The 21,304-nt window shown below is 39.4% G+C and overlaps 1 protein-coding gene across 3 annotated transcripts in view; it reads right to left on the bottom strand.

Annotated features, from left to right (window-relative positions):
• LOC134531132 (kinesin-like protein Klp98A) overlaps positions 1-21,304 on the bottom strand; it is a 211,020-nt gene that overhangs the window by 98,274 nt on the left and 91,442 nt on the right. For all 3 annotated transcript variants that reach the window (XM_063366715.1, XM_063366717.1, XM_063366716.1), the window contains one exon: positions 3,506-3,744. In XM_063366715.1, the coding sequence (XP_063222785.1) occupies positions 3,506-3,744 (239 nt within the window). The remainder of the gene's footprint in view (positions 1-3,505; positions 3,745-21,304) is intronic.

The raw sequence follows: 21,304 nt of genomic DNA on the forward strand, positions 1-21,304 counted from the left end.
CTTCCCGCAAACGCCAATGTGGAAACTGTACTTCGTAACCTAATTTACCTAATTTATGAAATAATTCCCAAACTTATAAAAAAAATAAACACATCCAATTTAATACTGTATCGATATCTGGAGATGAATACATTTTTAACATTTAAATGAACATTTAAATGATTATTATGTTGAGTTGTTCATAACAACAAAGCTTAAAATACCACCGCAGAACAACCAGCGCTACAGGTCAGATGGTGGAGCGGAGAGGAACTACGGAGACATTAGGTGTGTCACTTTTGCATGCTGGCCTGGTTGGGGAGTGTCCAGACCTCCCCTTCTTAGACCGTGGATCTGACACACAACCCTGTTTGCTTCCGCCCTACTGGGTGTTTTGCAACAGCACATAGCCATAATATATTGTATCGGCAAAAAAACTCACATTTTAACAGAAATAGAATTATGTAATTATTTTACAAGAACATTCATTACCTACTCATTAATATTTTATAACTGAACAATTGCAGTATGGAGTTACGAAAATACCAATGTAAATTATGTTATCTAATAATATAAATTTATTTAATAATGGTTACTGGTTTCCCACATCATCTCTAGAGTGTGCGGGCTTCGAGAAACCAATGAAACTCAACGCCCCCTGACTCGGACGGACAGACATATAGGGGCCTACACAACATTGCTGCATGGCCTACAAGCTCTCACGACCACAGCTTTGCGAAACTTCCCACTTCCAGAACCTACAAGATACCCTGTTGTCTTTTCACTCGTTAGTGTTTGTTTACACGGGTGAATCACGGGGCTAAGGGTGATGCTGGCTAGTGTGTAAATTGCAGTATAGCCTCTACGCACAGGTTCTGACCTAGCGAACAGTTTCTTTATAAGTCGGCCATTAAATTCCTTACAATCTCAAATGAACATCGTTGATTACCCTTGAACTGAGAAACTTTCATTGTATGACGCCCAATTATTACAGGTATATTCAATTTTGTAATTCTAACTGGTAAAATTTAAAAACAAATGGTGTTCATGTATTTCTACAAAAAAAATTAAGAAAAAAATTAACGTATAACTTTGGCATACAAAATTATGTCTATAATTTCGAGAAACAAGGTGTTAGGTGTTTTGGTACCTATATGTGAAGTAAACTTAATTTACGATGACTAAGTACTATCTGCAAATATTAACAAAAGCATGTTTAAATGACATAAGTTTACGTGTAAGATGGAACTAGATGAATAAGTTGCTGTGAGAGTAGTATTCCTGTTTACAGTTTACGAACCACAACTGTGTATAATAATAAAGTTTGACTGGGGATCACACGATTGTGCATTTCCATTTCTGCATGTAACATAATGTACCTACTAACAGTAGACTTCATAACATGAGGCTACAAATCATCATGAAGTATTAAAGTAACACTCTTGAGAACATTACTGACAAAATGTTTGTGCAGGTACTAAAATCGCATATTGAATCTGAACTTTGCGTTTAACGAAATGTGTAATGAAAACTTGAAATAATGATTTTCACGAATCATATAATACGTAACTAATAGTTGTTATGCCCCAGTGTACGGTTGCTGACACAGAGCCACAACATCTGAACTGCACGATGCTCAGGTGCAGCCAGACATGTGCTATCAGGTAAGAGACAGGAGGCCATGTGCGACATTGCTGGTTATTCCACGGTGCAATCTTCCTACAGTCCACGATACTCAAAACTGAGCCACAACATATGTACTGCACGATGCTAATAAGGTCAGGAGACACTGGTTAACATACTGGTTATATCTCAGGTCAGTCTTCTCCAAGTCCACGGTTGGGTCAAGTGCCCAAAGCTGAGCCACAACAAATGTACTGCACGATGCTCAGTGGCAGCCCGACATTTACTATCAGAATAGAGTCAGGAGCCTATGGGCGACATAGCTGGTTATTCCACGGGGCATTCTTCCCCAAGTGTACGATTGTTGACACAGTGCTCAAAGCTGAGCCACAACATCTGTACTGCACGATGCTCAGGTGCAACCACGACATTAACTAAGATGGTTAGAGAAGGGAGGCACTAGGGTGCCTTGCTGGTTATTCCTCAGGGCAGTCTTACCCCAGTCCACGTTTTTTGACTCACGTGCCCAAAGTTGAGACACAAGATTCTATATGGCACGATGCTCAGCTGCAGCCCAATATTTTAAACCATATTCAGGAGGCTATGGGCGATATTGCTTGTTTTTTCAATAAAGGCAGTCTTACCCCAGTCAGTGTTTGTAGACCAAGTGCCCAAAGCTGAGCCACAACATTTGTACTGCACGATGCTAATGTGCATCCCGACATAGGCTAACAGGATAGAGGAAAGAGGTTATGGGCGATACTGCTGGTATTCCACGGGACAGTTTTCGCCCAGTCCATGTTTGTTGACTCAAATGCCCCAAGCTGTGCCACACTATCTGTACTACACGATGCTCAGGTGCATCCCGACATTTCCTATCAGGTTAAAGTCAGGAGGCACTGGGCGACACTGCTGGTTATTTCACAGGGCAGTCTTCCTCCAGTCCACGATTGTTGACTCAAGTGCCCAAAGCTGAGCCGCATCATGTGTACTGTACGATGTGGCTACATATTTGACAAACAACTATGGTCTCAGTTAAATGTTGGAAATATGACATTTTACGAGGATTCCAAGTTGCTCACCAAAAGCCGGGCTAGATTCCTGCTCCTGCCATCTTGATTTTACCAGCCGCCCCAGTGTTCCTAGCAAGTGTGTGTTGCGGTGTTGCGCGTTATGATGATAGAGATGGCGATGAGATGTTGGCTTGTTTTTTTCTCATGCAGTTATTCCTCGTTTAGGACAATTCTCTGCACATTCCACCATGTGAGCACTACGTTTTGTGTTTTAAGTCAACTTCATACTCAGACATATGCTAAACGTTATCTGTAGGACGATGTATTTATCGCGAAAAAAAATTTGAACGCTTATTTCACAGAAACAAGATATGCCCGTGCTGGGGACTGTTACCTTGCGATTGGCAGCCGCCTGCAAGATCAGCCACTGGCCTTTCTTTCTGGCTAGGCCATTCGGGACGCGTTGCTTGAACACCGAACGACTGTGATTCGTTTACCGTTTTTAATTTTGGATCTACGTCTCCATAAATGCCTAGGTATGGCAAATTGTTCCAGATATCCATATATCGGAATTTCGTTTCTTTTTTGAATGATATCGATGCTGATAAAAAAGACTTGATATTATCGTTTTTCCCCCATACATTGGTTTATCGAATTATAAAAATTTTACCCTTATTTTACTTAACGTAAAATTATTATTTAAGCACAAGTATATGTAATATTGAGATACTGATACATCTAGGCTTTTATAACGAAATTAATTGGAACAAGTTTGACTCTTACCAGCAAAATTATACTACAAAGTAATTTTTCAATATGTTATCATTAAAAATTATAAATGTCTATTATGGAGTATATCATATTACATATTTATGACGCGCGGAGAGTACCTGGGGATGAGGCCCTGGCAGCCCGCCGCGCCCATCATGGTAAAGGTCTTGCCGCTGCCCGTCTGGCCGTAGGCGAACACGCAGGCGTTGTAGCCCTGGAAGGCGCTGTCCACCACGTCGGTACCCAGGTCGCCGAACACGTCCTCCTGCGAGGCGAAGTGCGGGTCGGCGCTGTCGAACGACCAGTACGAGTGGTCGAAGGTGAAGTCCTTGTAGTCGTCGCGCCCCCGCTCCTCGGCCTGCGGGCATCCAGCACAGGCCGCATTACTACACATCTGCGCTCCGCATTAGTTTCTCCTTTCGGAACCAAGCTTAGGGTAGGTAAGTGTATTTGTAGGAGGGTTCAAGGTTAGGGAGATACCTAGGTGCGTCTCAGGCTGAAGCCTATATGCCTAGTCATGCTGGGATTAGCCATGCAGGGAGAGAATCGCATGCATCGTTATGTTCTGTGCGGGGATTGGCCAGGCATGGCAGCGATTGAAGTCATTACTAACTCTTCTATAGTAAAACAAGTTGGGCCACAGACATAGGGCAATGGGCACTCGGACAAGGCCCGGAGGAATTGCTGACGTCAATGGGCGGAAGGCCAGCGGGAACACGAGCACGCGCTTGCATCCCGGTGACGGCACAGCAGCTGCGCGCACGCAAGCAAACCGGTCGCAATCAGGTTGACGGCGGAGGCGACTCGAACAGCGAGTGCGCAGGCTCGCACCACCGACGTCACGGGTGACGCCCGCCGCCGGGATCACGCGGTGTTGCCCATCACGTGGCAACCTCGAGGCATGTCCACGTAAGACAGTCTGTGAAAGTACGACGTTCGCCTGGTACACCAGCTTTATTCGTCTCAATATCGGCTAAACGTGGTTCAAGGCCGTATCATTCCCTGCGACAGTTGTGACGAATCACAAATGATGGAAAATATGTATACGAGAAGAAATACTCACTTCAAATTAAATTTTAAACGCAAGCATAACACGATTTTTTTAAATACTTTATACCATGACGTACTGTTTTAAGAGGCTTTATCACAGCAGATCTAACTAGCTATGCATTACTTCCTAATGGAAGAGCACGATTCTGAATATTTGGCCCATTTAATACAAGTTTAGTACAAAACAACTATTTACATTCATTATGTCCTATTAAATAACACAAAGATCGGCAAATATGTCTTACCGTTTAATAATGACATTAATTTAACAAGAAATCGATTAAAGAAAACGTCACTTCTTGTAAGAAGAAACTATTGAGTGGCATGAAACCCTAGTGAAATATTGCCTCCAGTTTTAGAAGGTTTCCGAATAAAGAAACAATTAGAAAGATGGCCAGACCCACACTTAAAACAGGAGCCAATTAAATACTGTTAAGGTGACTGAGGAGTTTATAACGACTTCGTACAGTCCAGTTAAGAGTTCAGTGTTGCGTTCTACCAATTGGCAGCCAAGTTAATTGATAGTTTGTTCATGGTTAAATTGTTGGAATAAAATCTGTACATCTGAAATTAGCAAACTTTAAAATTTATAATATGGTCTACTAGAACTACTTATGCGTTGTTGAGATACAGCAGTATCAGTAAATGGCAGTGAGTAATATTTTGTTTAAAGCAAGTGACACGGAAAAATATAAAAATGCCTATTTAAAAAAATTAAAACACTCAGTACATAGTTATAACTTAATACGTCTACTGTTACAGAGGATGCATGTTCTGACAAGTTCGTCACTACAATAAAAAATGAGAACGAAATGGGAGTGTTTACACTACCTGCAACCGCTTCGGCAGATTACGCACGAACACGTCAGAACTAATTGGTCGTTAAACCAGTTTTTTTGCATATAGTTCTGACATCCAAGTTTCTGTTGTAGTTAAATTCTGTGTGTCCACAATGGATGTAGAAGAATCAATTAGTCTTGTTTTTGAAAACAAGTGTCTATAGGATATGTGTGAAAAAAAAAATACAACGGAGATCTTTTTCGGCAGAAATGAGATTTTATGCTGGAGAAATTAACACAAATATAAAGGATGATTGTTATTATATTTTTTATGGTTCTCGTAGATACATATTGATCTTTTTTATCTTGAAACTTTACAGCTTTTAAACTTAAATACAATTACATGTGTTTTGTTGATATTTTAATCTATATTTTAGACATTTAACTGTTTCCTAAATTATTTTCTAACTGCAAGTATATTACGTGAAAAAATGAATAAAACCAATTTAAACTAGGAATAAGCAATGAAGTGAAATAAAATTGATCTTGAGAAATACATAAAAATTTAAAGATTAGTTTAAACTTTAAAGTTGTTTTCACTTCTAATTTCTTAGAATATACTGTATTGGAATTTATTTTCTCCTAATGGACTAACAAAATAATTTGTAAAAGTTTGTTAAACGTCATTGGCTTGCTTACCATAGTGATTCTACCGTCTTGCTACAGACATATTGTTTAAGGGGACAGAGTCCACAACAGTTTCCAGTGAAGAAAAACCTTTCTTATCAATAATAATATTATATAAAAAACGTATTTAACTATGGTGTCTACATTTTCTGGTCAAATCTGTAATTCAGGTTTTAAACATCTCCACTTCGCTGTTAAAATGCTTAATGCGCGTTCCACGCAACGTCAAATCCTTGACCACCTGTAATTAAAAATACATTCCTCCCTAGTAAGATTCTGTCTTGCATATGGTTTCATTAAGTATGTCTTTAAAGGATAGGCCTCGTGGCCTAAAAATACAAAGGGAACTGAAATGTCGGTATATGGCATATTTTCATTGCTTGTAATATGAACGGTATTAGATCCTAATCGTTAATAAATATTTTAAACTGAAAAAATTCCACCATAGCTTTGCTTTGCTTTCCATACGGACCGACTTCAATAGCTATGAATTTTAATTTCCATCAGCTAACACTTGCAATACTATTGAAAAATATCCCTTGTAGTTGAAATGGTGGGATCCTGTATTCTGAGGACATTTTATTATAATGTGTTTACCGTCTATGCAGCCAATACAGTTGGGAAAATTCAATTTTATTTAGAATTCACTTGCTATGGTTTCCATTTGACTTCAGTAGGCAGTAGCATATGTTCGTTTAAGAAAGCATCCCACACGGCTTTGCATGTTTTACAACAATGGTTTTAATAGCGCAGTGAGAAATGCTGTAGGAGAAGCTCAGTGCTCTAAACCTTAGACATTGTTTCGAACTGAGCAAACTCCCTACAAGATGCTCAAAGAATCAACGTAGCCTTATTTAAAAGTATGGAATTTTTCAAGGGCCAGTTTTTCAAGAGGAAATTAGAGGGAAATGTCCCAATTAGCTCACAGTCCCAGCATAGTTGTGAAATAACTGAAGCCATTGAGCGTGATGTGTCCCCTTTCCCTGAATCGGATTCAAATGAGTCCAAATTAACCATGTAAATGGAGAATATGGAATCTCATCAGAGTACCAGAGAAGCTTCAGAACAATTTGCAGCATCTAAATCAAAGAAGTCCTACGCGATTGACAAATTGTTGGCCATTGAAGAAAAAAAATTGCAACTATACCAAACAAAACAGTCCATCCACTCACAGTGAAGATGCTATCACTTCATCATGAGTTTACTCCCATATTTAAGGAAAGTCCCAGATCATATAAAAATGTTACTTCGAGTGAAACTGCAACAAGTTATTTGTGAAGAGGAAAAATGTAGGGAAAACGTAATTCAACGTGAACATTCAGGCAGTTACACATTGTCTGAAGGAGGTACATCAAATCGGAGTCGGTAAAATGATTAAAGGCCTGACACCCCGAGTCATCAAACTAATTATGAACACGAAGGCATAACACCATACTTTGCAAAACATGTCCCTTAAATTTCAAATAAAAACATTGTAAAATGCTATCATTTACAATTAGCGTTTGTTTTTCAAGTAATTGTGTAAAAAGATTGTGTTTTATATTGTACTTTTCCAAGAAGAATAAATTTGATATTTTATGCAAGAAATGCTGTTTTTCTTACCTTAAAGATACAGCCAGTCTCTCTTCTGCCGAAATACACACGCGAAAATTTGACTGTTTTGAGATTCTTTATTCAATACCTGTGAGTATATATTTTAATGTTGTGGGTGCCATTCTAAAAAAAATTATAAAATTTAGTTGGTTGATTTAATAGATCTTGAAACACCATTTGATGTTCTCCTTTATCCTCCCTTACAGCCAACAATTCGTTCAAATAACCTGTTTTTTTCACTACTCATTAGTAAAACTATTAATAGCAAATTTTCCATTATATATGCATCTTCTATTGGTTCCAATTTCGCTGGTAGATAGAAGCCAACTGATATTCAGAACACGCATGCACTGAAACTAAACTGTTCTGACAAAAAAATCTAACGGATTCTAACGAATTTACTTTCGTCAGAACACGCATCCAATGTAACCGTAGCCTTAATGCAACCGTATCTTAATATTATGTCAATATTCTCATTTTATTAATTCTAATTGGTGTTAAAATTTAATTTATTATTCAGAATAATCTAGATAAAAAAATTCAGTTCCAATATAGGATAAATACCAACATTTATTTAAAAGGTTGAAGAAATATAACACGAGTCATGCTATTTCAGGTGCACCGGAAGATTGATATAAACATTCGTTACAATAATATATCGTGCTTATTTTTCCCGTTTGAATTTCAGCAATAACATTATTTTTAACCGCCAGGAAGATCTGTCGCTCCACGCCAATGCACGACAGCCCGTCCAGCGCGCCCTCCGAGGGACAGCTGGGCTGCACAAGGCAGATAAACACCCTCCAGCGCGCCCTCCTAATGACAGCACGTTTTTTTCTGTAGATTTCATTTGTAATATGTCTCATTAAACATATATCAAAAGTTACCTAGATACATTATATCCGGATTCATAACATTACGATTATTATTCGTTAATTGTAAGTTTTGTATTGTTTAAATTCTGCTTTTTTAACACCACAAAATAGTTTTTATTGACAATTTTTTAGTTACTTTTTTCAGGTAAAAAATTTACAAAATACATCAATTACTATTTCACTGGAGAAACTATTTGTAGCAGCTTTCGTATATTAATAACAACGCATTTAATTAAACTATGTACAATGCTTAAACAGAGCTAACATATTAGCCTACATGATATTAACACATCTGATGGCAAAAACTGTTGAAACCGATATGGCGAGCAGCGGTAGCTGCTTGATTTCAAACTCATCACGTTTGTACTTTTCTCTCTCCAGTATGTGCCCTTTCGCTGGTATGTAAATGGCCGGGAGACTAGTTTTTCCTTCTCCGATAGTAAGTTAGGGCTTGTGGAAGCTTCTACTCCTGCTGAGTTGCTAGCTCGTGATGTAATGACGACTCCGACATGGTGCAGCGGAAACAGCGTCCAGGCATGGTCTTGAATTTTTAATTCTGCATTCGTTATGCGTACTATAAGTGCTGGGCTCCAGCCTTCGCCAAAGTAATGTATAAATGTTCAGCGCATCAACTTTTTTTTTAAAATTAATTTTGTTTTGAAAGTAACAATTGTTTCTTGTTTGTGATGGTCGCTGATAAGTGTGTACGAACGGATTAAAGCCGTGTCAGGTGGATGTTTGTCTTGAGTGCTAGTTTTCTTTAATATTTGTTGGTAATGACATTTATTTTTGTAATTGCACACTTTTTGCCCCGTCTGGACTTTACTGGCTTGACCTGGTGACAGGTTCAGAAATAATGTTGTGCTGCTGCTTCTGTCGGTGGCAGCGATGCGACATTAGATATATGTATTTTTATATGCTGATTTTGTGAAGCATGTATATCTATAGTGGTTCAACGCCATACTATTAACGCCACTGTACCCGCATAATGCAAGGATAAAGCGTTCTCCAGTTTTAGCAGTCATCTCTGGGTAAGCAATTTGGTTTTTGAATACCTGGACAAGCTCGTTTAAATCTGGATTTTTCGGAGTACATTAGCACATTTTATTTTTCCTTGATTAAATAGTGCTGATGTATCACAGCCACTGAAAGCGTGCAAGAATAATATGTGTTATCAGTGATTGTATTATGTATGATACTTTTCGTATATTATATATACATATATATATTTGTTTCAAATATTTAACTTTTCCTGATTTGAGAATGTATATGTTTGAGCGCATAGATAGAACTGTCAAAAGAATAAGGATATCTACGTCTCCGGAATTGCACTGGCATGATGGGATAGGGCCTACTTGGATTAACACACACACAAAAAAAAACGCGTCACTTACTCTACCTCATGGTGGTGTGGAAATGTTTTTTTCGCCCGCCAATATGCGTGTTGGAGCAGACTTTGCAGCAATAGTGCGATAAACTATCGATTTTACAAAAATAAAGATACTACATGAATTATAGCAAATGTCTTCTAGTTTAGTTTATTACACAACTATTTTTAGCGTAAAATGAGTTGGAAAGGATATATTCTCAAACAACTGTTTATGGAAGCCATTTTTTTTTCAATATGACGGCGCGAGCGGCAAAGATACGAGGTGGCAAAGTGAAAATTCAAAAAGAGCACGTCGAAATCTATAAGGATACCAATTTTCCAAACTCCCGGAAAACTTACCAGGTAAACCTCACCTATATGGTGACTTCGTGGGTTCTTCCCCTTTGCATTAACCTGGACCTGCGGTCGTATAATCGTTATAATCGTGTTTTCGATTGAAATTTATGATATTGTATTTTGTGATATTTGCGTTTAGGCGTTTCGCTGCACGTTGTGAGGACCCGGCCTGTTTCTGTATTTGTTGTATGACGCTAATAACAGTACGTATAAACTTGTCATGGCGATTTTATATATATATATATATATATAATCGCCATGACAAGTTTATATATATATATATATAGTGTGCGTTCAAGTTAGTATGAGGTAGTAGGCGCGGTAACCTCTTGCGACGGAAAAATCAGGCTTTGCATGGCCAAGTGACTGTAATTTTCATAAGTCGTGTGTGTGTCGTGTGCTCGGTGACTGTACTAGAGTAACGCAGTGGCGTACCCAGGATTTGTGTATGGGGGGTGTTAAGAAGCATGCCCCCCCCCCCCCCCCCCCGGTATTAAAGCGGGGAGCCCGGGGGTCCTCCCCCGGGAAAATTTGGATTTTAAAAAGGTGTAAAATAGTGATATTTTAGCAGTTTTCGGTTCTTAAATTTAAATATTGTAATGGTAATTTTTTATTAATTTTAATATGAAATTTGTTTGAGTGATGAATAAGAAATTAAAGTTTTGGTGCTAAGGGGGGGGTTTGAACCCCTAACCCCCCCCCCCCCTGGCTCCGCCCTTGGAGTAACGTAATTTATACTTCAAATGCTTTTTCAATTATATATCATGTTTCGATTGCCACTCTTAAAATTTAAACATTTAATTTTTGTGGATGTGTGTTGTCACGTAAGTCTTATGTACTAAACTCGGCAAACGACTACAAGGCCATGCAGGGTGTTGGCGTAGCAATGACGGGTTCTCCCGCCTGTGGACCTCCTTGTGGTATTCTCAATACTAACTACAAGCCACAAGCGGGAGTTCGACCGCAGCTCGCCACAGTTCGTCAATTTACAAGCTCCTGTGCACGAGGCTACAATCACTGGCCACATGAATGAACTAGGCAAACCGCAGGCACTATTATTAATGAGCATATCTTCGCATCTGGGGAGCTTGTAAAGTGACGCTCTAGTTATAGAGAGAACCCGTGGCTTGTAGATAGTATGCGCTTCAGAATCGAGCCCCTGAAAGCCTTTAATTTTGTTATGTTTAATTTCAGTATTCATTTTCATCCAATTTTAATGGAATTGTAAATGCTTTTTGTTTGTCATGTTTCTGGCAGACTTCTCGTGCCCATTTGAACATCTGAGCTGACGTTTACATTATTTGCGACGCTATTGCGTGTCGATTTATTAGCGTCTTAATTGCCGTAGTATAATCATTCCCTGGAGTTATAATAGCTCGTATATGCATTATATTTAATTTGTAGCATTATACAACATTAAATTTTGTCAGTAGTAACTTACTTTTGTGTATCACGCATTTCTTTTATGCGTTAAATTTTCATTTGTTCATATAAAATACATGTAGTTTATGGTATAACTGTAAATCAGAAGCAAACGTAGGACTTGTTTCTGTGAAATCAAACTTAGAGTTTTTGTATTTGTAAAATTTTACTAAATGAATTGAATGCAAGTAATTTATTTTGCTTAGCGTAAATAGTACATGCATCCTTACGGATTACATCTTTGTCACATTTTCAAATATTTTGTTTAGTGTGCAACTTGTAGGCACTTGTCACAGTTATTGTCTATCTTGAACGAACATTTACAGATGTTTATTTAAATAGCATTTACAGAATGAGGCGAAACGTAATACAACTATCTTTGCAATTATTTAAATTCAGTTATCCCCTGCTCTGTACATTAAAGAAACAGCTTGCAGTGTCGAGACTCGTGCAGTCCGGGACGCTGCAGTCTTATGACAACTTAAAACTGCATGTAATGAAATACCCCGCAGAACTACACTCATTCTGTTCGCCTACATGTGTCATAGCGTGACCTCAAGGCTCACGAGATTTAATAATAATCATTTATTTTTTATCTTGGAACTTGAACTGTTATATATTTATATATGTTGATAATTTGTGCCATGGTAAAATTATTGTATTCCAATTGCCAATATATATTTATATTCGAATTAGCACGCAGTCGTAGTATTATTGTAATTCATCGAATTTAAATTAAAATTATTTTGTGGCCCGTTAATTTTTTTCTGCAATTTTAATGACTTTGAAGCTGAAAAAATGCATTAATGTTTTCTTACTCAATAATAAAAATGAACTAAAATTATGTCCGGACAAAAAATCAATTCCACGTTTTTAGTATCCTTTCCTGTATATTTTGAATTAACTTTTTGTATAGACATAAAATTCTTCTTTTGAAAATATGTACTTAATTTGATATACAAATAAATATTTTTGAGACAAAAATATGTAATTTAAAATTTTATAAAATACATAATTTAATCAGAATAATATTTAAATTTTAAATTTCATCTTAAAAAGAATACGTATTAAATTTGATATACAAATAAATTTTTGTCAGGCAAAAAATTTATATCAATTAATTTTATATCCAGACACAAAATTAATTCATTATTTTTACCCTTGACTGAAGAAAAATGGTTACGGAAACTTATTAGTTTCTGTTAAAATTAAATATTGGGTTTTTATTTATTTAAGGTTCACTATTTTGACAGTAAATAAGAAAACGGCGTGCCATAAGCATCATGATTCGATTTAAAAACGGCGCGCTTATATAATAGGCCGATATATAGGCTAAATAGAACGCTCGACACTCGACGGCCAAAGACGAAAAAAATCGCTAACGCGTGAGAAAATAGAAAGAGAGAACAGACGGTTTCGCCTCTCACTCGCACTATCTAATCATGACGGAGAGGCCCGAGAATAGCCGAAGACCCTTCGGTTGTGTTTAGTTCACACGTACGCTCGCACGCACACTTGCCCCACTTTTACAATTACGCTTTACTACTTTCTCTCCGATATTTCTCGCTCATGTTTGCAAATACGAAGATGGACCTGAGAACCTTTTTTTATGTATTTTTTAATCCACATCTTTCGATGGAAACATTTTTTCGATTAAACGCCTAGATTCTGAGAAGAACAGAATAAAACCAATTTTTAACTCTTCTCTCCAAAACCTTCACGTCCGATTGTAAAAAAAATTAGCATCATTCGATTCAGCGTCTTCGAATTACCCTTATATCAAGTTTTCATGTCTGCTGGTAAAAAGTGCTTACTTTTTCTCTTGTTGACTGGCCTGTTTACTGTTTTTTTAGTAAAGGCGGCAGCACGTGTGTCCTGATGCATACCGATGCCATTGTTCAGAAATTTAGTTTTTCTGTATTTAAGTCTCAGGTCTTTCGCCACGGGTTTTGGATTTCTGGAAGCCCGACCTAGTGAGTCGGTTGGGACCTAATGAGCAAGTTCTGCAGTTTACTAATTCTGTATGTGACGCTGGAGCTATGCTTCTCTCAGCCCAAACTATTTCAAATGATTTCAAGCAATATTTCTCCTCTAGATCTTTAGCATTATGCCATGCTCCCTCTCCCCCACTACTTTGGATGGCTTACATAGATGGGTGGTGGGTGAGGCAGAAGACCGTCTCTTGGCTGCTAAGAAATATTAGTCTGACTTCCCGCTCGCTCCGCACGGAAATGTAAGTCGTGCGTGACCCGGTGCAGCCTTGCGTCGCGGGTACGTCCGAGGGTGAAACGAAATATAATGGTCCTCGCCTGCCTAGCGCGAGCGCCTACAGTATAGGCGTGCTGCGCGGTCGCATTCTGCCGACCTCACAGGGGCGAATCCAGTGGTGAATCTTGGGGGGCAACCAGTGCCCTTCAACTAATCACGATTTTTTAAAATCTAATATGGAAGTCGGAGACATGTTTTCTTGAACATAGGGCAATATTGACAAAACCCTGCTCATGGAAACCCGGGCATAGAATATTCAAAATAGAATAAACATATTGTTACGATTTACTGCGGGTTCGTAAAGGATAGCCCAACTAAAGATTTTTATCACACACAGTTTTATTTATTACCACTATTTACATTACTAGCTAATAATCTAAAAATGTCAAATTAATCAATTGTACTTAAAAAAAATGTTGCTTCCTCCAGTCACTCGTGTCTCACAATCCACACGCCTCGCTGGGCCGCACCTCTGGCGCAACTCTCGCCGCAGCACCCTCGTGGTCCTCCGTCGCAGGACTTCGTCGCCGCACTCCGCCGCCGCTGTCGCACTTCCCCTTCGCCGAGATCCCACTCGACGCCTCGCTCGAACTTCGCTCGGAACTCCGCCGCGCCCGCGACACTATCGCCCGGAACTGAACTCTTCGTCCTGGAACCTTCGTCCAGGAACTTCGCCACTATATCGCCCGGAAACTCCGCCGCGGGAATACTCCCGACTTCAGTCTGAACTCCACTGACTCTCTTGGCGTCCTCGGGCATATATATATAGGCCCCGGCGCAATTCCAGAACTCACGAGAGCGGCCGGGGCCAGTCGCGTCACACCAAGCCGTCCCAACGGCAGAAATCTCTCGAAAACACGTGTCGGCGGCTCGCAGCTGGCAGGTTTCGGATGTCAAACTAACAGTGCCGCGCGGGGGAAAGCTCATGTTACGGCGTGCACCTACGCGTGACGCGGCCTTGTTAACGTTCGTAACATTGCCCCCTCCTTAAACCTGTTCGTCCCGAACAGGTAACGCATCCCTTCCTGCATATTCCCTCAAACGGTCCAAATGTAACACTTTCATACGTCCCCTCTTTCCTCTCTGGATCCGGTAAACTACATCATTTAGGCGCTTTAAGACCTCATAGGGGCCTTCCCATGATGCTTGAAGTTTAGGGCACCTTCCCTTTCTTCGTTGCGGGTTATACAACCACACTAAATCACCCTTCTGGAATCCGGATGAATTGGCTTTCAGGTCATACCTAATCTTCATTCGATTCGTCGCTAATCGAAGATTCCTGCGGGCCACCTCGTGTACAAGTGACATTCGCTCCTCTAGATGATTTACATATTCAGTGGTGCTGGTCGGCTCCTTGCGCGGACGACCGAAGCAATGACGGGTTCTCCCGCCTGTGGACCTCCTTGTGGTATTCTCAATACTAACTACAAGCCACAGGCGGGAGTTCGACCGCAGCTCGCCACAGTTCGTCAATTTCCAAGCTCTTGTGACACAATAGTTGCGTTCAGGCTTAGACAAAACTTTGCTGTAGTATGCTATTACTCGTTCATTTCCACCTTGTACCTGGGGCAAGACAGCGCCCAAACCATCTCCGCTCGCATCTGTGTCGAGGATGTACTCTCCATGTAGATTGGGGTAGGCAAGTATGGGGCTAGAACACAGGGATTTCTTGAGGTCTTGAAATGCAGTCTCGCATGCTGAGGTCCAGATAAATTGTCTCTTGTCCTCGGTCAGCTGATGCAATGGTTTTGCGATTGTCGAGAATTCGGGCACGAACCGTCTGTAGTAAGTACAGAGTCCCAGAAAACTTTTTACTTCATGCTTGTTCATAGGTTGAGGTCACTCCATAACAGAATGGATCTTCTCAGGATCTGTTCGCACTCAATTCTGCGATACAATATGTCCAAGGAATGTTACCTCATGCTGGAACAAGAAGCACTTCTTAGGACTTAACATAAGTTGGGCATGGCGAAGCCTGTCGAATACATCCTGGAGATTTTGCAAATGTTCCTTCACTGTATTACCTACTACAATAATGTCGTCCAGATATACTAGGCATGTTTTCCAAGTCAAGCCATGCAGGACAAGCTCCATCAATCTCTCAAAAGTTGCAGGAGCATTACATAACCCGAATGGTAACACAGTGAACTGTAATAGACCACTACCTGTCGTAAAAGCAGTCTTCTCCTTATCCTCTGGGTGTAGCTCCACTTGCCAGTAACCACTCTTCAGGTCCAATGTAGAGAACCATCTGGTGCCGGAGAGTGTATCAAGTGTGTCATCGATACGTGGGAGGGGGTAGCTGTCCTTTTTGGTGATGTCATTCAGCTTCCTGTAGTCCACACAAAACCTCAGTTGGCCATCCATCTTTGCCACTAAAACCACTGCGGAAACCCAAGGACTTGCTGATGGTTCTATTACACCACCTTCCATCATACCCGTGATCAACTTCTCAGCCTCTTCCTGTTTTGCTAGAGGCAGCCGTCGTGGTGCCTGTCGGATCGGCTCTGCATCACCTGTGTTGATGCGATGATAGACCAGGCTTGTTCTCCCAAGGTCAGTATCCTCTGAGGAAAATATGTCCTGGTTGTTTACCAGAAAAGCTGCTACTTCTATTTCCCCATGTCAGATTATTTTGGCATCGCCTTAGTAGTTGCTCCAGATTCGGGTTCAGTGTTTGCGCATCATGTCTAACAGGTGAGGAAGACTCGCATTGGCCTACCCAAGAGACTGGTTCGCAGCTAGCTATTGGGTCCCCTGGTTTAAGGACCTTTGTTCGAGAGTCAAGGTTGGCCACCCTGACTGGTACAACCTCGCCGCATCTTGCAATGCTTCGAGCGACCAGGAGTATCTTCAATCCTAACTTCATATCTGGCTCTATCAGGTAGCTCATGTTGCCTCTAGGGTCTCCCATAATCCTAGCTGCTATTATCTTCTCATGATTTGCTGGAATTGAAACAGTTTCGCTAACTACCACTTTCATTACAGGAACTTCTAGTTGGTCGGGAGTAAACAAAGCCAACTCTTCATCTTTAATATGCCGTACCTGTCCTTCCATGCCAATAACGAATCCATATCGATTCATGATGTCTACTCCTAATATTACCTCATCGGTGATATCAGCAACAAGAAAGGTCTGTGATAAGGTCCAAGTTCCAATCCTTAACTCCAGGTCCAACTGTCCATGCACAGGTGAAGTGTCGCCGGTTGCTGTTTTGAGTCTGTATGGAATGGGTGACACGATAAGTCACTTTTTTTATGTTTTTAACATCTAAATCTATAAACCGCCATTTATCTGTGGTTTGGACGTGAACCAAACACTAAGTTGAACTACTGTTCTTGATATTGAATTCTAACTGGGTGTGTAGCATAGTGTGAACTCAATTTTTTTCATTCCAAATTGATGGGCAGAAATTATTTTTAATGATTTCAAAAGTATTTGAATACATCTGGACTATATGCATACAGCTTTACTCACATATGCGAGTGATAGGCAGTATGCATTATGCGCAGTAACCACTTCAGTTAGCCAAAAAAGTCGGAAACATGTTGCTGGGATGTTCAGTCAACATTATTGAGTTACGATGTTATAATTTATCAGTGTTTTCGTACAAAAAGTGATTAATGGTAAGTCAGCTGGACTTTCAGCTATGCACTTCTTCGAATCATATATTAACGTTGCAGTACAAACGCACAAATCTGTTCGAATATCGAAAACAAACACTTGCTTACATCGCATAGCAATCACAACTGACGAATTAGGGTCAATGTTAGTCAAGTTCATACAAGACTGGATTAAGTCCAACTCACCGTCTAGCGGTTACATTTGTTCAGCATCTTGAGAATAAAATTTCAAATAATTTCATGAACATATGCCATTGCTGGTGCACACTGGTTGACATGTTCTTGTTGCAACTGTCTCGTCATCATCCCACTGTGTTCGTCTGTGCTGTGATTTTTTTTCCGCGGAATTATCTGCCGTAATTTGGTCTGGTATTTTTTTTAGGTTTAACGCCATCAACCAGCACTATAGATGATTTTATTTTTGCTTCACGAAGTTTCTTGACTTCATCGCTCTCAACTAGCGTAAATTTGTTGATTCTAATAAAGATTTCAGCTCTTAATCTACTATAAGAACTTACAGTCTTTTTGATCAAGGTTACTTATATAGATTTAAATAATATAAAACAATCATTAATTTATTATTCTATAAAACATAATATAATAATCTTGAATATAAGGTCAAATGAATACTCAAGATTTATAATTGTTATATTATTTTTATTTTTTATAATTAATTTTGATATCATCTGGTAGGGAAACGAGTATAAGAGTGCGCAGTCGGGTAAGAGTACGCAGGCCATTTTTATTATGTTGGTATCACTGCAAGCTGAATCCAGTGCAGTGTTTAGGTGTGTACGCATGAACGCTGTTTCCTACTAAGTTGTTACGAGTTACGTGTATTTCGCCTGGAAGCTATAGAGAAAGAAGTGATTTACTTTAAATGGTATGTAATTTTTTTTAATAAAGGACTTAGCGTTTTTTAACTCTTTAAGATTTCTTACGTCCGTTAAAGTTTATTTCATAATAAAGTACGTCATGTTGAGAACAACATGGCGAGGTTAGCAATTCCGTATGTGAACTGTGCTGGCATCTGTTGACGATGTAACGAAACACTTCGTATGTGGCTAAGAGTGCGCACTGGGTTTGTGGATGCGTACTCTTAGCCTCCCACATTTGTTCCATTGTATCGAAAGAAACTATTTTCTATGGAAATTTATCATACTACTTTATGTGTAGTGATAACAGCAATACTAAATATTACACACATCCTTCTTTCTATTAACATTATTTATTATTTTGATGTGAATTTACCTTCCTTTTTGCCGATAGGACATCTTTATGAATGGCTCCGTACAAGCGAAAAAGTGACAGGGTTCTAACCACACAGGACATCTTAGAAGAAGCAAAACGGAAAATAGAGGCTGGTGATAGGAAAAGGACAGAGGCTAGAGATTTGGGAATTAAGGAAAGCACATTAAGGAAAAGACTTAAAGCAGTAAGTAAAGTTTGTTTATATGGCTGCATGGAAGAAACAGTTTTGTGAAGGCCACTAAATATTGTGTGTAGTCCTATATACATTCACAGTAGGCTACCATAGATATGCCTATAATTTTTGTTAATGCTAAATTATTTGTAGTGAAAAATAAACATGTTTTCTGTAAATGTATTAGGGCCTATTTCTTAGTTGCAGCAAAGCATTTAAGTACTGTGCCATTAAAAACATTTAATAGGGCCTATTTGAAACGAAACATTTGACAGGGTAAAAAACCTAACCACATAATTTGCGCCTTCTTCAAAACAGTTCTTTTACGTTATCCTAAGGATTCCGTTTTATTTGAGTTTTTATTTTGTGGTCAAGGCTACAAAGTTCTGGCTCTGTTTGTTGCAGGGAACGGTTCCGGTATCACTTGGGCGCTTTAAAAATGCTTTGTCAGATGAAATGGAAAAAGAACTTGCACAGCATTGCAATGATTTGGACAACAAGTTCTACGGCCTGACAAGAAAACACATAATGAAAGTAGCTTTTGATTTTGCAGAGAACAATGGAGTTTCTGAAAGATTCAACCAAGGAAAAAAAATGGCAGGAAAAGATTCGTTAAAAGGGTTTTGCAAACGCCACAAACTTTCTGCTCGAGCTCCAGAATTGTGCAGTGTTGAAAGAGCGGTGGGTTTCAATAAAGTTCAAGTTTCAAGATTTTTTGAAAACTTGAAGCAGTGTCGTCTCGAAAAAAAGTTTCCACCTCACATGATCTTCAATATGGATGAAACAGGGGTCACTAAGGTTCCCAACAAAACACCCAAGATGATTAGCCCCAAAAGAAAAAAAAACTGTCTACAAGGTGTCTAGCGCAGAAAGGGGGCAAACTGTAACTGCTGTATGCTCCATTAGCGCTACAGGTATTTATGTGCCACCTGCACTGTTTTATCCCAGAAAAAGGTATGAATAACATGCTCTACAAAGATGCTCCGACAGGCACTCTGCCTCTGATCAGTGACACAGGATACATGACCACAGATCTTTTTATTGAATGGCTCAAACACTTTGCAACGTATGTCAAACCATCAATAGACGACTCAGTTCTCTTAATAGCAGATAACCACTGTTCTCTCGGTGCAGTTTTATTTTGCAGGGAAAACCACATAACATTTTAACCCTACCCCCACATGGTAGTCATCTTATTCAGCCTATAGATAGGGTTGTTTTAGCACCACTGAAGACTGAATATGCAACTGAAGCAGAGAAGTGGCTAGTACAAAACCCAGGAAAGGTGATAAACTCTTTACCAAGTTGCAGGCATTTTTGGTGCTGCGTACAGTGCCACTGCGAGTGTAAAACTTGCTGAAAGAGCATTCAAAGCTATTGGAATAGAGCCATATGATCCCGATATCATAAGCGACGATATGTTTGCTCATCAATGGTGACCGCTCAAATTTCTAATGAACTGGGCTTAGGGCTAGCCCTACATCAACCTCAATCCATCTATACTGAAGGTGAGAAGAACTGTGATTCCAATAATTTGAATAACGAGAAATAAAATGGCAATTTGCTTTCTTCAGAACCCACAACTTCTGGCACGATACACGTTCACATTCAGTCAGTTTTGCCACTTCCACAACACAAGCGGCAAGAAAGCAAAAACAAAAGAAAAGCTCAAAAATCAAGTATCATTACTTCATCCCCTTACAGAAATATATTATCAGAGAAAGAGAAGGCAAAACAAGAAATATAGAAGGCAAAAGCTGATCGAGCTTTACTAAAAACAAGACATGGAGCCGAGACAAATAATGCGAATACAAAGAAAGTAAATTCAAAAAATAAACTTAGAGCCAATTTTGAAACTGTTCAAAGTCAAGGTCCCTACAAGTCATGGTGAACCCTCCAATGAAGTAACTATCTGCCCTGCTTGTGAAGAATCCTACGACGAAGACTGGATCCAGTGTGGAATATGCAGCGACTGGTGGCACGAAGGTTGTTCCAGTTATAAAGGCTACGGACCTTTTGTGTGCGACTACTGTTGATGCGGACTCTTACCCTCACTGATGCGGACTCTTACCCGCATAGTGGGCCAAGAGTACGCAGTTGGCATTATTTAGTAAAAAAAAATTATTGGTCTCATGCTTGAATCCTACTTGCTAGAAAAAATTCTAATGTTTCCTGATTAAGTAAAGCATGTTCTGTAATATTTGTGTTTTTGTATATCATTTCAATTACTGCCCTAAAAAATTACAAACATTCTAAGTGCGCACTCTTATGCTCCCTCGCCCTATTGGATTGATCTCCGTGGATTTATGTATTCATCTTTGTTGTCCATTCTTGAGGTTTTTCTTCGAAAACCGTGTACACTAGCCATGGCTATGATCATGAATTTTTTCGCATTGTAAGAATAATTCAAAGAAAATATTAGAGTAAAACTTCTGCCTCCGCACTAATTGCGTCTGCCGATTCAGTTGGCG

The sequence above is a fragment of the Bacillus rossius genome, chromosome 3 (assembly GCF_032445375.1).
Source record: "Bacillus rossius redtenbacheri isolate Brsri chromosome 3, Brsri_v3, whole genome shotgun sequence".
In the NCBI taxonomy this organism is placed as follows: domain Eukaryota; kingdom Metazoa; phylum Arthropoda; class Insecta; order Phasmatodea; family Bacillidae; genus Bacillus; species Bacillus rossius.